We start from the raw sequence: 13,642 nt of genomic DNA on the forward strand, positions 1-13,642 counted from the left end.
GGATTAAATGACTTGCCCAGGGTCACATAGCTACTAAGGCTGAATTTGAACTCAGGTCTTCCTCACTCCAGGCCCAGAACTCTAGCTGTTCCATTTTGTATATATCATGTATTTACATATCTGTGAATATGTTGCATTCCTCCCTGTAGAAAAGAAACTCCTTGAAGTCAAGGACTGTTGATATTTTGTACTCACATCTCTGATACGTAGCACAGTACCTGGATTATAGTAGTTTTAATAGATAAACCCTCCTTAATTGATTAGGGTATTGTGAAGAAATATTTTTTGGGTGCGCAATGAGGGTTAAATGACTTGCCCAGGGTCTATATTTCTATATAGTTCTATATTTAGCTTAACACCAAGTAATACACAACACATCCCCTATTCCTATTATACAAACACAGTATGATGGAGGAGGCTAAAAGGGTTAACAGATAACCTATCAATTGCAGCTAAAAAGGGGTTAACAGATAAACTGAGGCTTGAGTCCTTATCAATAGTACCTAAAAAGGGTTAACAGAGAAACTAGGGTTTATATTCTTACAGTAACCTAGAGGGTTCAAGTCCATCACCATCAACAGAGACTTTTAACTAAGGACTATTAACTATTAATAGCCATTAATATTCTTAGATGACAGGACACCTAGAAACCAGATCTTAAGTAAAGAGATATAAAAAACACAGAAACTCTCTGGGTCTGACAAGTTTAAGCATGTCTTTAGGAACATGCACAGAAAGGACCAAATGTGTCCTTAGGTTCACTTCATCCATCCATCCATTTGTTATTTTATTAATTAATTTATTCATATATTTACTTATTTATTTATGTTTATTCATTTATTTACTCATCCATCCATTCATTCATTTATCTATTCATTCATTCATTTGTTTGTTTTTTGTGGGGCAATGAAGGTTAAGTGACTTGCTCAGGGTCACACAGCTAGTAAGGGTCACGTGTTTGAGGTCAGATTTGAACTCGGGTTCTCCTGAATCCAGCGCCAGTGCTTTATCCACTGTGCTACCTAGCTGCCCCCTTAGTTTCACTTTATGATGTATAAACCCCCAAAATACACCTCTAAGGAAAAAGGTACCCACCTTGAAGGTTGTCTTAGGACTTCAGGAAGTCCAAATTAGGATAAGACCTCCCATGAACCTCCCACAAGGAGGAGATTAAGATAATGAGGAGGAAAACCTACCTTTTTCTCGCTATAAATATAATCATTTTCCTTTCCCTATTCGAAACACCTATCTCCTTTGGGTTATTCTCCCTGTGGTCAGCACAGTATTTCAATAAAACTTGGGAAATGGAGTCACTGAGTCTTGTAATTCTTTGGGATATCTCACAATCAATTTGATCAATTAAACCCACCCCCCACATCAAGTAGTCTGTATATAGTTGGCAGTTAATAAAAGTTTATTGAATTGAAGGAGCCAGGAGACAAACCAATTAGAGATGTCAAGTCATCGTGTCTACAGAAAGAGAAGTTGGAATTGTCTAGCCTGAAGGTTAGAACTAGAACAGACACAACAGACCAATTGTTCCATGAGATTCAAATGCAGGGCGCTGCAGGGATTTGTCTTTAAAGACATCTTAATTTGGGTGATTGGGAATGAGGTTCTGAGTGCCCTCTCTCTACACACTCTCCACTTGGCTTTCCTGTATCATCAGTTTGCCCAGGGGCACATGGCTGGCGACCTTGTGCTCACTCCCTCGCAGAGGGAGGGCTGAGTTCAGTTGGAGAGCCGCAGGAACTCCTCAGTCCCTAAAGACAGAGAAATTGCCCCCCCCCAAAAAAAAGAGTCAGCCATGGATCACCCAGAGATACAAAAATGACTTTGGGGTAGAAGGAATAGTGCTTATAACAGTAGGACCTTATTTTTCCCATGAGGCATCAAGATAAAATGAAGCAAGTAACTAGCTGATCCCCAATAGAATGGTACACAGTGGGAAGAGCCCTGACTTTTTCTGACTGGAGTCAGAGGACCTGGGTTCAAATCCCACCTCTGACAGCTTCTCTATGTGAGACCTTGGAAGGGTCATGACCTTCCTGGGCCTCAGTTTACTCATCTCAAAGAGGAGTCCTTTGGACTAGATGACCTTTGCCCTGCTTTCTATTCCTAGAGCTCTGATCTTACTTTCCATGAGGGGGCTCCTAGGCCCTAAGGGGAAGGGGATGGGCTCTTACCTTCACCGGGCACACCACAGTACTCCTTGCACTCCTTCTCTGTGTAGAACTTGTTTCCATTGCCCTGACAGCCCCCATAGAGAAAGGGAATGCACTTCCCTTGGGTAGCATCAAAAGCCCAAAGCTGGTGGCTCCCACGGCAGGGGCCAGGCAAGATGGGCAGTCTGCAGGCCGCTGGAGAGTGACAGTGAGCAGAAGGTTAGCAGGCAAAACCCAGGTCTAACCACTTCTGATTGCCCTGGTTAGGGGAGGTTCTTGACCTAGGGGCTGTGAACTTAATTTCTTTTTTGATAACTATTTCAATATAATTGGAGTCACAGGACATGAGTTCAAATCCCAGATCTTGTGTGATCCTGGACAAGCCTATCTGGGCCTCAGTTTCCTTTTCTGAGGAGGGAGTCAAACTGGGTGACCTCTCTTCAATTTCTAAATCTTTGGTCCTCTGACCTGTTGGGGTTGGGAAGGACAGGAAAGATATGGGGGTGATCTCTCAGGATAGACTAACATTAACTTCAGCCAAACCAAGTCTGCCCAAAAGATGACAAAAATGCATTCCGAGGCCAAATAGAAACCTGTTTGCAGGTATCCACCCCTGCCCCACCCCCCAGCCCTGTGCTTCCCTGCTCTCACATAGATAACTGGCAGATGATCCATGGCTTTAACCTTACCTTCTGTCCTGCAGGTCTGGAGACACTCCTTCTCAGAGTGAAAGTTGTTGCCGTTGCCCAAGCAGCCCCCGTAGTGGAAAGACTCACAGGCCATGGAAGAGACGTTATAGAAGTATCTACTGATCATCCCGAGGCAGGGCCCCACATCTTGCTTCAGGTGGCAGAAATCTGAGGAGTTGGCAGAGGTGGATACTGACGGAGTGCTATGAGGTACAGAACCAGCACTCGGCACTGAGGGGCAACCCAGAGAAGCCCACAATCCCAGAGGGAGGCACAGCGCAGACACAAGTACCATAATACAAAGAAGTGAGATGCAACAGCATCCAACAGAGGGCTATTGTGGCACAAAAAGGATGGGGGATCATTTGGTGGGGAGGGGGAAAGAGAAAAAGAGAAGGCTTCCTAGAGGAGGGGCCATTGGATGCATATGTATTGTCCTTCAACTATTGTTTCTATGTCTCATCTCCCCAGTTAACCTGCGAATCCCCTGAAGGCAGGGATAAAATCTCCTTTTGTACTTCCTACATCATAGCCCAGCACATGAGAACATAATCAGCCAATCAGTCAAGAGCATTGATTAAGCACCTACTGCTTACCAGGCACTGCACTAGGTGCAGAGGTAACAGACAAAAATAAAACAGTCCCTGCCCTCCAAGAACTTACATTCTCTCAGGGAAGACAACACGTCCTGATATAAACATATACAAAATAAATGTAATGAGATTTTGGCTGGAAGGGCACCGGGAGCTGGTAGAGGGGGCAAGGCTTCATGTAGAGGGTGGCAGAGCTAGGCTTTGAAAGAATCCAGGGATTCTCATCAAGCAACAAGCATTTATTAAGCACTTACTGAGTACCGGGCTGTCCTGAGCACTGATGAGACAGAGAAAAAGGAAGAACAATCCCTTTCCTCAAGATAATTTCCTTCTAATGGAAAAGATAGCATGGACATAACAGGAAGCACAAGAAACATAGAGTGAAGACAGAACAGGGAAGAGGGATGGGGGACAGCCGGTACTAAAGCATGGGTCCTGGGAATGAACTGTCATATATGAGGAAGAGCAAAGAGGACAACTTGGCTGGACCACTGAGCGCAAGAAGAGAAGTAACAGAGAATAAAGCTGAAAAGGTAAATCGAGGCTGAGTCATGAAGGGCTTTAAGAGCCAGAGGAACTTCTGTTTGATCCTAGAGGCACAAGGGAACCCTTGGAATTGGCTGACTTAGGGAATGGCGTGGTCAGACCTCCGCTGTAGGCAAACCATTCAGTAAGCTTTCCCGATTGGATCTTATTTTCACTGGATTAGCCCTTTAGCTCCTGGCTGCACAGAGAGATGCTGGGAGGGTTTCTCCATCCCTGGGACCAAGAAGAACTGGCCCACGTCAGCACATCTAGAGGATACCTATATGTGGATAACCTTCAGACAGGCTAACGATGGTGCCCTCCCCTCTAGTACAGAGGGAGGGAGGGTAGGTGAGCAATCTAGTGATCATTACCTTCTTTTTTGACAAACCCGGTAGGCAATGGACCAGCGCCAGATGCCTCAGCCTCCAGAGGTAACACAGCCCGGCGGCTTCTCTAGGGGAGGAAAACCAGGATGTGTTACAGGGAATCAGCTCCTTTACCTGAGGACTGCTTCTATGATTGCTCACTCTGCCCTATATGATCTCTTAGGCGATTAGTTTTGAAACAGAATCACAGTTAGAGATTTTATGTAGAGTCCTTTCCTGTTAAGTGAAACCTGTGTTTCCATGATTTAAACAGTGTTTGGGGGAAGGGGACGGGGAGGATTAGATGTCTCTGGAATACTTAATGCTTACTTGACCCCTCCCTATCATCTTCCTTAGGAACATAACTAGAGGAATCAGCCCTGTGGACCCCACTCCAAAGGAATGTAGTGGGGCTGAGACTCACCTGAGGCTCACGTACTGGTGGAATTGTAGCTTCTACCTCCCCAGGAACACATTCACCTAATGCCCAGGGGAAGAAGGAAAAAATGGTGAGGCCCAAGATTGTGCTGGTAAATGTTTAACAATCATCTCTCTAGGGGAAAATTTTTTTAAATCTGCATTATTAACAATTTCTCATTATTTTCTTGAGACTAGAAATCAATAAAATAATAAAGTCTTAATTTATAGTGTTTGGGAATGTTCAAGGTGTAAAATGCTCACAGTGAAAATTTAACTATCAGCTCTGGTAAGCAGGTCTGAGCAGGCTCCATCACCAAGTTTAGGGAAGAAATATGGGTAGTTCAACTTATGGGGGACCTGACTAATCTGCCCATATAATAGAGCAGTCCAAAGAAGGACTCAGGAAAGAAAAATGCCCTTGCCACGCACCCCCACTGGGAAACCTAACAGGGCCAACTGAATGGCATTGAATATAGTACTCTTTGAGGGAGAGTGCTCTCCTTTTCTGAGAAAAAGGTTAAAATCAGGGTCCTGTCCCAAACACCAAATATTTGATCATACTTTTGGCTGGCTGACTCCTTAGGCTGCTTGGGCAGAGAGATCCTGGTGAGAAAACAGATGCTGATTTCCCTTTGTGGAGATCTTAACCTGAAGGTGTCATGGGATAGATACTAGGCTGACCATTGACTGGTCAGTCACTCAGTTCCCTGTAATACCCCTGCCCTGTCCTCTTGTGGGGTTATCATGTCTAGAAAAGGACTTGGGGAAAATTCAGAGTGAGATGTGATGTGACCCATCACAACTGGTGACCCAGCTTACCTTTGTCTAACTTGAAAAAGATAGCATTTTCAGGGATACCCAAACCTAGGGCAAAGTCCCTGAATTCCTGCAGAAGGCTTTCCCGAAGCTGGGGTTTCCGACCTGAGAGGAAAAACAGAGTTAGCCTGTTGTGGTGGACTCTAACCTCCAGGCCTCCTTCTCAACCACTGTGGCCTCTTACTGAGGGAGGTACCTGCAATCTGCCCCCTCCCCCATCTCCCTGATTGCATATTGCCTTGCACACTCACTGATTCAGAACTCCAAACTTTCTCAAATCTTACCCTTCTGGTCCCTTCCCTCAATACCCTGCCTTCTGCTTGAGGACTATGGGTGTCCAACAATCAATAAACACTTATTAAGGGTGCCCTATGAGCCCGGCATGATGCTAAGTGCTGGGAATACAAATAATAAAAGCAAGATGATGCCTGGTTGACATCAAGGAGCTTACATACTAGTAGGGGAAGAAAACACCTGTAGGGCAATGGCGGCCAGGGGAGGATGTTTGGGACCAGGAAATTACAAGGATTTTATTATTTGATGCTGAATCTTGAATTCTCTTCATCCCATTCCTGACAAATGATCATTTAGTCGAAGCTTGAAGACCCCTAAGGCTGAGAACCTTGGTACCTCCTCAGCCCTGCTGCTGGATAACTCTAATTGTCTTAAAGAACATAGGTGATGGGGCAGCTAGGTGGCACAGTGGATAAAGCACTGGCCCTGGATTCAGGAGGTCCTGAGTTCAAATCCGACCTCAGATACTTGACACTTACAAGTTGTGTGACCCTGGGAAAGTTACTTAACCCTCATTGCTACTCCCCCCCCCCAAAAAGAACATAGGTGCTCTCCTGGGTCCCTTCCCTCTCATGACTTTCTTGGGAGAAGGCAGTCAAGGTTTCTGCTAGCTTCACTCTCCCATCCTCTCGCCTTGGGTTTGTAGGTCTTTACCATATAGTTTCACAGTGGTGCTGGGTCCGAAGCGGCTGAATTTCTTCATCAGAATCATGGCATACTCATCATAATTGGTGTGGACCACATAGTTAACCATGGTCACATTCCACTCTGTAGAGGACAAGAAGGGACAATGGTCAGGATACTTATGGCTGGGCAGGCACCAGGACGAATGACCTCCTACTGCTAGGTAGGCTAACTCCCTTCCTCCCTCCCTCTGTCCCTCCCTCCTTCCTTCCTTCCTTCCTTCTTTCCCTCTAAACATTTATTTATTTTCTAAACAACCTACTTCTTCCTCCCATCTTTCCATCACTCTAAAAAACATCCTTCCACATATCCTTCCAAAAATTCATCCAGACCTTATTCTTTCCCCTTTTATCTACCTTTCATCCCTCAAAATATCGATCTATTCATCTCTCAGTACACCCATCCATTTTTCCATTTCTGCTATTTTCATATAATTTTATTTTTCAATTAACAAGAATTTATTTTCTCTTCTCTTCAATTTAAAAAAGAAAAAGAAAAACAGAACCCTTGTAACAAATATGCATAATCAAGCAAAACAAATTCATATATTCTTTTGGCTCCTTTGAAGTCCCACCTTCTTTCTGGAAAAAGTCATTGTCCATCCCCCTCACTGCTTCCCCTCTGTTGTTTTTCTCCAGTTTACTCTGTATCTATGTTGTTTGTACATAGTTATTTGAATGCTATCTCTCCCCCATTAGACTGGGAGCTCCTTGAGAGAAGGATCACTCTTTTGCCTTTCTTTCTGTATGCCTAGTGCTTGGCACATGGTAAGCCTTAATTAATGCTTGTTGACCAATTGACTGACTGATTACATTGTCCCTGTTCAAAAATGTGTCTCTCATTCTGCATCTTGAGTCAATCGCTCTCTGAAGGAAGGAGGTAATATTGTTCATCAGTCATCTTTCCAAACATTCATCTGTGCTTCCATTTTTCCATCTATCCTTTTATCTCCTCTCCAAACATCCATCTGTTTTCTTTCATTTCACCAATCCATTCTTTCATCATCCCATCTTTGGTAGAACAGCCATCTTATGTCCTGAAATGTGCCTGCAAACGTCCATCTGTCTTTTCCATCTGTCCTTTTATCCTTCCATACATCCACCTGTCTATCCAAGCTACAAGATAATTATGGGATTATTGGTCATTTTGGACTTTCTCAGGAAAAAGACGTGAAGAACTTAGAGAGGATAGCCCCAGAATTGGAGGTGAGCAAGGCCAGAAGCAAAAAGAGGAGTGGATCAGGAGAAGAGAAGGCTGACACTATCTGGATGAAGGAAGATACTGGAATGATAGGACCTACCTACCTCCTCTTCTCTCCCACCCTCTATCCCCATCATACATACTTACTGGAGCTGTGAGAGAAGAATTTCCCTTCTGTGTCCGTTTTCTCATAAACCCCAGAAAATTGTTCACAGACACCTTTCCTAGAAAGAGGGAAAAACCCACACCCAAAGGAAGGTAAATCATGGAAAAGGCAATAAAAATATCAATCTCTCACATTTATATCAGTCTTTTAACATTTTTTTTGTGGGGCAATGAGGGTTAAGTGACTTGCCCAGGGTCACACAGCTAGTAAGTGTCAAGTGTCTTAGGCCGGATTTGAACTCAGGTCCTCCGGAATCCAGGGCCAGTGCTTTATCCACTGCACCACTTAGCTGCCCTCATCTTTTAACTTTTTTAAGTGCTCTTGAATCCACTCTCAAATGATCATGGCAAACATATAGGGTAGACAGGGCAGGGAATTATTGTCCCCATTTTACATATAAAGAAACTGAAGTGAAAAGAGGTGAAATCACTTCTAAAAGTCATACAATGAGTCAGTGGCAGAACTAGGACTAGAACCCAAATGTCCTGGTTCCTCATCCCTTATTCTTCCCCCTAAATCATGTATCTTGCCTTTGAATTTTCAGCTTGTGCCTCACTATCATAATATGTAGCCCGTTACTCTTTTTTATATTACCCTCTCCCAGGAAGGAATAGTTTGCCTCTCAGATCTATGGAGAGGAGAAAAATTTATGACCAAACTAGAGATAGAGAATATTATGAAATTCAAAATGGATGATTTTGATTACATTAAATTAAAAAAGGTTTTGTGCAAACAGAAGCAATGTAGCCAAAATTAGAAGGGAAGCAGAAATCTGGGAAACAATTTTAATAGCCGGTGTTTCTGACAATGGCCTTATTTCTAAAATATACAGAGAACTAAATCAAATTTGTAATAATGCAAGTCATTCTCCAATTGAGAAAAAGTCAAAGGATATGAACAGGCATTTTTCAGATAAAGAAATCATTGCCACATGAAAAAGTGCTCTAAATCACTATTGATTAGAGAAATGCAAATTAAAACAACTCTGAGATACCACCTCACACCTATTAGATTGGCTAATATGACAAAAAAAGGAAAATAATAAATGTTGGAGGTGTTGAAAAATTGGGACACTAATGCATTGTTGGTGGAGTTGTGAACTGATCCAACCATTCTGGAGAGCAATTTGGAACTATGCTCAAAGGGCCAGAAAACTGTGCATACCCTTTGACCCAGCAATATCCCTATTAGGTCTATATCCCAAAGAGATCATACAAAAAGAAAAAGGACCCACATTTACAAAAATATTTATAGTTGTTCTTTTTGTAGTAGCAAAGAATTGGAAATCGAGGGGATGCCCACCAATTAGGGACTGGCTGAACAAGTTGTGATATAAGAATGTAATGGAATACTATTGTGCTGTAAGAAACAATAAGCAGGCAGATGTCAGAAAAACCTGGAAAGACTTAAATGAATTGATGCTGAGTGAATGAAATGAGCAGAACCAGGAGAACATTGTACACAGTATCAACAACATTGTATGATGATCAACTGTGATAGATTTAACTCTTATCAGCAATACAGTGATCCAAGATAATTCCAACAGATTCATGATGTGGAATCTGGATACAGATTGAACCATAATGTTTCTACTTTTTTTGTTTTTTGTTTTTGTTTTTGAGGGTTTTAGCTTTTGTCCTGATTCTTCTTTCACAACATGACTAATGCAGAAATATGTTTAATGTGATTGTATATTTATAGCCTATGTCAGAATGCTTGCTGTCTTGGGGAGAGGGGAGGAAAGAGAGGGAGGGAGAAAAATTTGGAACTAGAAATCTTATAAAAACAAATGTTGAAAATGATCTCTACATGTTACTAGAAAATAATAAAATACTTTAATGATCAAAAAACCGAAAAAGAAATAAATTAAACCCTCTCTCCTTTCATACTGGGGGTCCAGGTTTCCCCAGTCTGGAGCTCATAGGAGGGCAGTGTGGTATATACTCCCAGGTAAATGTGGGTCCTCAAGTCCTACTTCAAAGACTCATTGCAATGTTGTGTGAGTACCCCAGGGGTTTTGGAAGTCATACCCAAAGTGGGGCAGGCACTATCATGCAGGAAAGCCATTAGGTATAGGCTTGGCAATGGATTGTCTGAGGACTAGCCAAGCTAACTCTAGAGAGTCTTGACAACCAAAGTGTGAGCACCTGGTGACGAATTTCCTTGACCATAGTAACTGACAAAGATCACCTGTTAAGGCTCCGAATGGCTGTTATTTGTGCCAATCAGTCAATCAAGAAGCATTCATTAAGTGCCTACTGTGTACCAGGAGCTAAGAACACAAAGACAAAAACATTCAACAAAACAAAATTCTCAAAGAATGGTGAAGAGGTGGGAGTAACCACATGTCCATGCGTGATTTAAGTAATGCGGGTTTATTCCCTGTCAGTGGACTAGTGGGTGATGGAAGGATTTCCTGGGTCTTATTTCCAGGCAGATGGGTTGTCAGCAACAAGAACCCTAAGTCCTTCTTCTAGGCCTGGAAGCACCAGTTTCTCCAGCTCCCTGCTTTGGGCCAGCATATTTGGGCCTAAGCATATTTGAAGGTTGGACACAAGGTGAGATTTGAGGGAGCAGCTAGGTGGCGTAGTGGATAAAGTACCAGCCCTAGATTCAGGAGGACCTGAGTTCAAATCTGACCTCAGACACTTGACACTGACTAGCTGTGTAACCCTGGACAAGTCACTTAACCCTCATTGCCCCACCAAAAAAAAAAAAAGTGAGATTTGAGCACTGCCAGTTTCAGACCCCCTTGCCTGAAATTATTCCCACTATTTCCCTTGCCATAGGTGCCTAAAACTCTACATTTGAGAGTTATTACTTCTGGTTTTGGAGGATTTTTACTCCTTCAAGTCTCCCATAAAAATGCAGAGATGCCCCTGGGAAAAGTGACAGTGAAGCTATGATCAGTGAACTCCTTAGTGGGGATTAGCTGATGGCTGAGATCAAGGCCCTATGGGAACAGAAGGACTAGGGGCCTGAGGGTGTAAGGAAGTGGGACAGTGTAAAGGCGCACAGATAGGCAGGGGATGTAAATATTTACATGGCTAATAATTTCATAATTCAAGGTCACCTAGGTGGTGCAGTGGATAGAATACCAGGCCTGGAGGCAGAAAGACTCATCTTCCCGAGTTCAAATCCAGCCTCAGACACTTACTAGCTGTGTGACCCTGGGCAAGTCACTTAACCCTGTTTGCCTCAGTTTCTTCATCTGTAAAGTGAGGTGGAGAAGGAAATGGCAAACAACTCTAGTATCTTTGCCAAGAAAACCCCAGATGGGGTCACAGAGAGTCAGACGTGACTGAAAAAAGCAGATGAACAAAATAATTCAATTCAGTTAGATTCCTTGAGCATTTATTAATTGCCCATGATGTGCCAGGTACTGCGCTAGGCACTGGGAATGCAAGACTAAAATGCATTTGTTTCTGTTCCTGGATCATCAAAGATAAAGGACACTTCTTTCAGGGTGTTGTTATAGGCTGGTCCTTATCTTTGCCATCATGCCTTAATTGCAAGTGAGCAAGCTGCATTTATTAATCACCTCCAGCACTGAAGGCATGGTGCCATGTTCTTGGCTCTGAGTGGGTGAGATGACTACCTGCATGAGACCTTGGGCAGGTCAGCTGACCTCTTGGGGCCCGTAAAGTGAGGGGACTGAATGAAACCATCTCTGAGGTCCTTCCTGGCTCTAAATCCTATAATCCTGTGGACTTTGGCCCAGTGGAATGAAGGAAGGAGAGAGGTGGGCAAAGAATGAGGATGCTTCTCACCACTGTGATACTGTTCTCTCCCTCCTCGTGGTCTCTTTTCTCCCCTCACCACTTCCCAGACTCACCTGAACCCGGTGTTGACGGTGCTGATCTCCCGGTCGGTCTGCCCCTGGCTCAGGACCACGGTGCCCACGGAGAACTGGCTCCGGAACCGTTTCAACCACTGGCAGTTGGAGGCAATGGCCACATCATACCATTTCCCAAAGATCTGGGAAGCAAAAGGAAGCCATGGGCTTATGTGTGCCATGTCCCATTCTAAGGGGCCCCTCTCCAGGCACAGAGGGAAACCTATGGCTTAGTGAAGTCTCCCTTTGGTGTGCTCCCACCCTCCGTGTCACTGCCCCTCTCCCATGAATTGTCCTCCTCCACCAGGCCCTGGCTTCCATTTCCTATGGGTCTTGCTCTCACCTGGCTTCCAAATAATCACTCCTCAGATTTGAGTGGATTAATAACCTAAAATATTCCTACTTCAAAGCCTATTGGGCCTTTAATAGCAGGATTCTTGGAGCCCAGAAAGCCACAATAAGTTTGAAAAAGGCTTGGTAAACAACTATACAGCATTCTAAAACAAACTTTTTGTTTGTTTGTTTTTGTTTTTTGGTGGGGCAATAAGGGTTAAGTGACTTGCCCAGGGTCAAACAGCTAGTAAGTGTCAAGTGTCTGAGACCAGATTTGAACTCAGGTCTTCTTGAATCCAGGGCCAGTGCTTTATCCACTGTGCCACCTAGCTGACCCCCAAAACTATATAGTTTCTATGATGATTAGATCAAATATACAAAGGGGACAGTGGTATGGATCCCAATAGTCATTCAAAACTCCATCCTTGTTCCTCCCCTCTCCTCCCCAAACTACTTTACTTACCTGATTTCACTATTTCCCCTATGTTTAGAATAATAACAGGCACATCTTTATCACCCTCCAAGACCACAGACCTTCAATTAAGAGTGAGTTGGGGGGCAGCTAGGTGGCGCAGTGGATAGAGCACTGGCCTTGAAGTCAGGAGTACCTGAGTTCAAATCCGGCCTCAGACACATAACACTTACTAGCTGTGTGACCCTGGGCAAGTCACTTAACCCCAATTGCCTCACTAAAAAAAAAAAAAAAAGAGTGAGTTGGAATGCCTCCTTCCTTGTTATAGCCAGGAAATGGTTACACTAGAGACGTTAGAATTTGCACCCTAGAAATTGACATTCTAACCCTAGAGAAATCAGAACTCTTACCCTAGAGAGAATAAAGTTTTCCTGCACTTGAATGTCATCCTGAGTGGGGACAGGACTGCCCCGGGCTGTGGCCAAGGTGACCAAGAGGATGACAAGCAGACGGGGGCCCAGCATGCCTCTGGGATCAGTCTGGTAGTGGCAGACCCAGCAGTTGGATCAGGGCAGGCAGAGTCTCTCCTGCTCTCCAGGATGTAGAAGGGAGATGTGCTATAGATGAGTTCGTGGCTGCCCAGGCACTGACCCTTGGTCAGGGTCGGGATTGTTTGACTTAGGCAGCTACAGTCAATCAGAACTCAGGCTGGACAATGATTGATCCTGCTGGACTGAGATGTCTATAATCCAGCTCTTTACCAACAGTGCGTCACCTAGCTGCCTTCTCCCCTTACTTCTTAGGTGTGTCAGTCCTGATATCCAATTGGTCAATCTAAACTTTAATAGTCCCTTGATTCCTCGATATGTCTGTCCTGTTATCTGGTCATCTTTGGTTTGGCTTTCCACTGGAGAAACTTCTTCTGATTTATCCTGAGCCCCATGTCAAGGGGGTGACAAAAAAAGAGAAAAAGACCTATTTGTACAAAAACGTTTGTAGCAGCTCTTTTTGTGGTGGCTAAGAATTGGAAATCAAAGGCCTGTCCATCAATTGGGGAATGGCCTAACAAGCTGCGATGGAATATTATTGTGCTGGAAGAAACAGCAAGCAGGATAATTTCAGAAAGGCCTGGAAAGACGTGT

The 13,642-nt window shown here is 43.8% G+C and overlaps 1 protein-coding gene across 1 annotated transcript; it reads right to left on the reverse strand.

The window, feature by feature from the left end:
• Positions 1 to 1,393: 1,393 nt before the first annotated feature.
• Positions 1,394 to 13,214, reverse strand: LOC122742670 (alpha-1-microglobulin/bikunin precursor). The gene is made up of 10 exons (XM_043987080.1): positions 12,911 to 13,214; positions 11,756 to 11,898; positions 7,902 to 7,978; positions 6,525 to 6,638; positions 5,580 to 5,681; positions 4,765 to 4,820; positions 4,347 to 4,428; positions 2,855 to 3,022; positions 2,187 to 2,360; positions 1,394 to 1,763 (listed from the first exon to the last, which is right to left on the reverse strand). Exons 1-10 carry the CDS (start codon positions 13,022 to 13,024, stop codon positions 1,732 to 1,734), a joined length of 1,062 nt encoding a protein of 353 aa, XP_043843015.1. The 5' UTR covers positions 13,025 to 13,214; the 3' UTR covers positions 1,394 to 1,731.
• Between the last annotated feature and the right edge of the window lie 428 nt (positions 13,215 to 13,642).

The sequence above is a fragment of the Dromiciops gliroides genome, chromosome 2 (assembly GCF_019393635.1).
Source record: "Dromiciops gliroides isolate mDroGli1 chromosome 2, mDroGli1.pri, whole genome shotgun sequence".
Classification (NCBI taxonomy): Eukaryota; Metazoa; Chordata; class Mammalia; order Microbiotheria; family Microbiotheriidae; genus Dromiciops; species Dromiciops gliroides.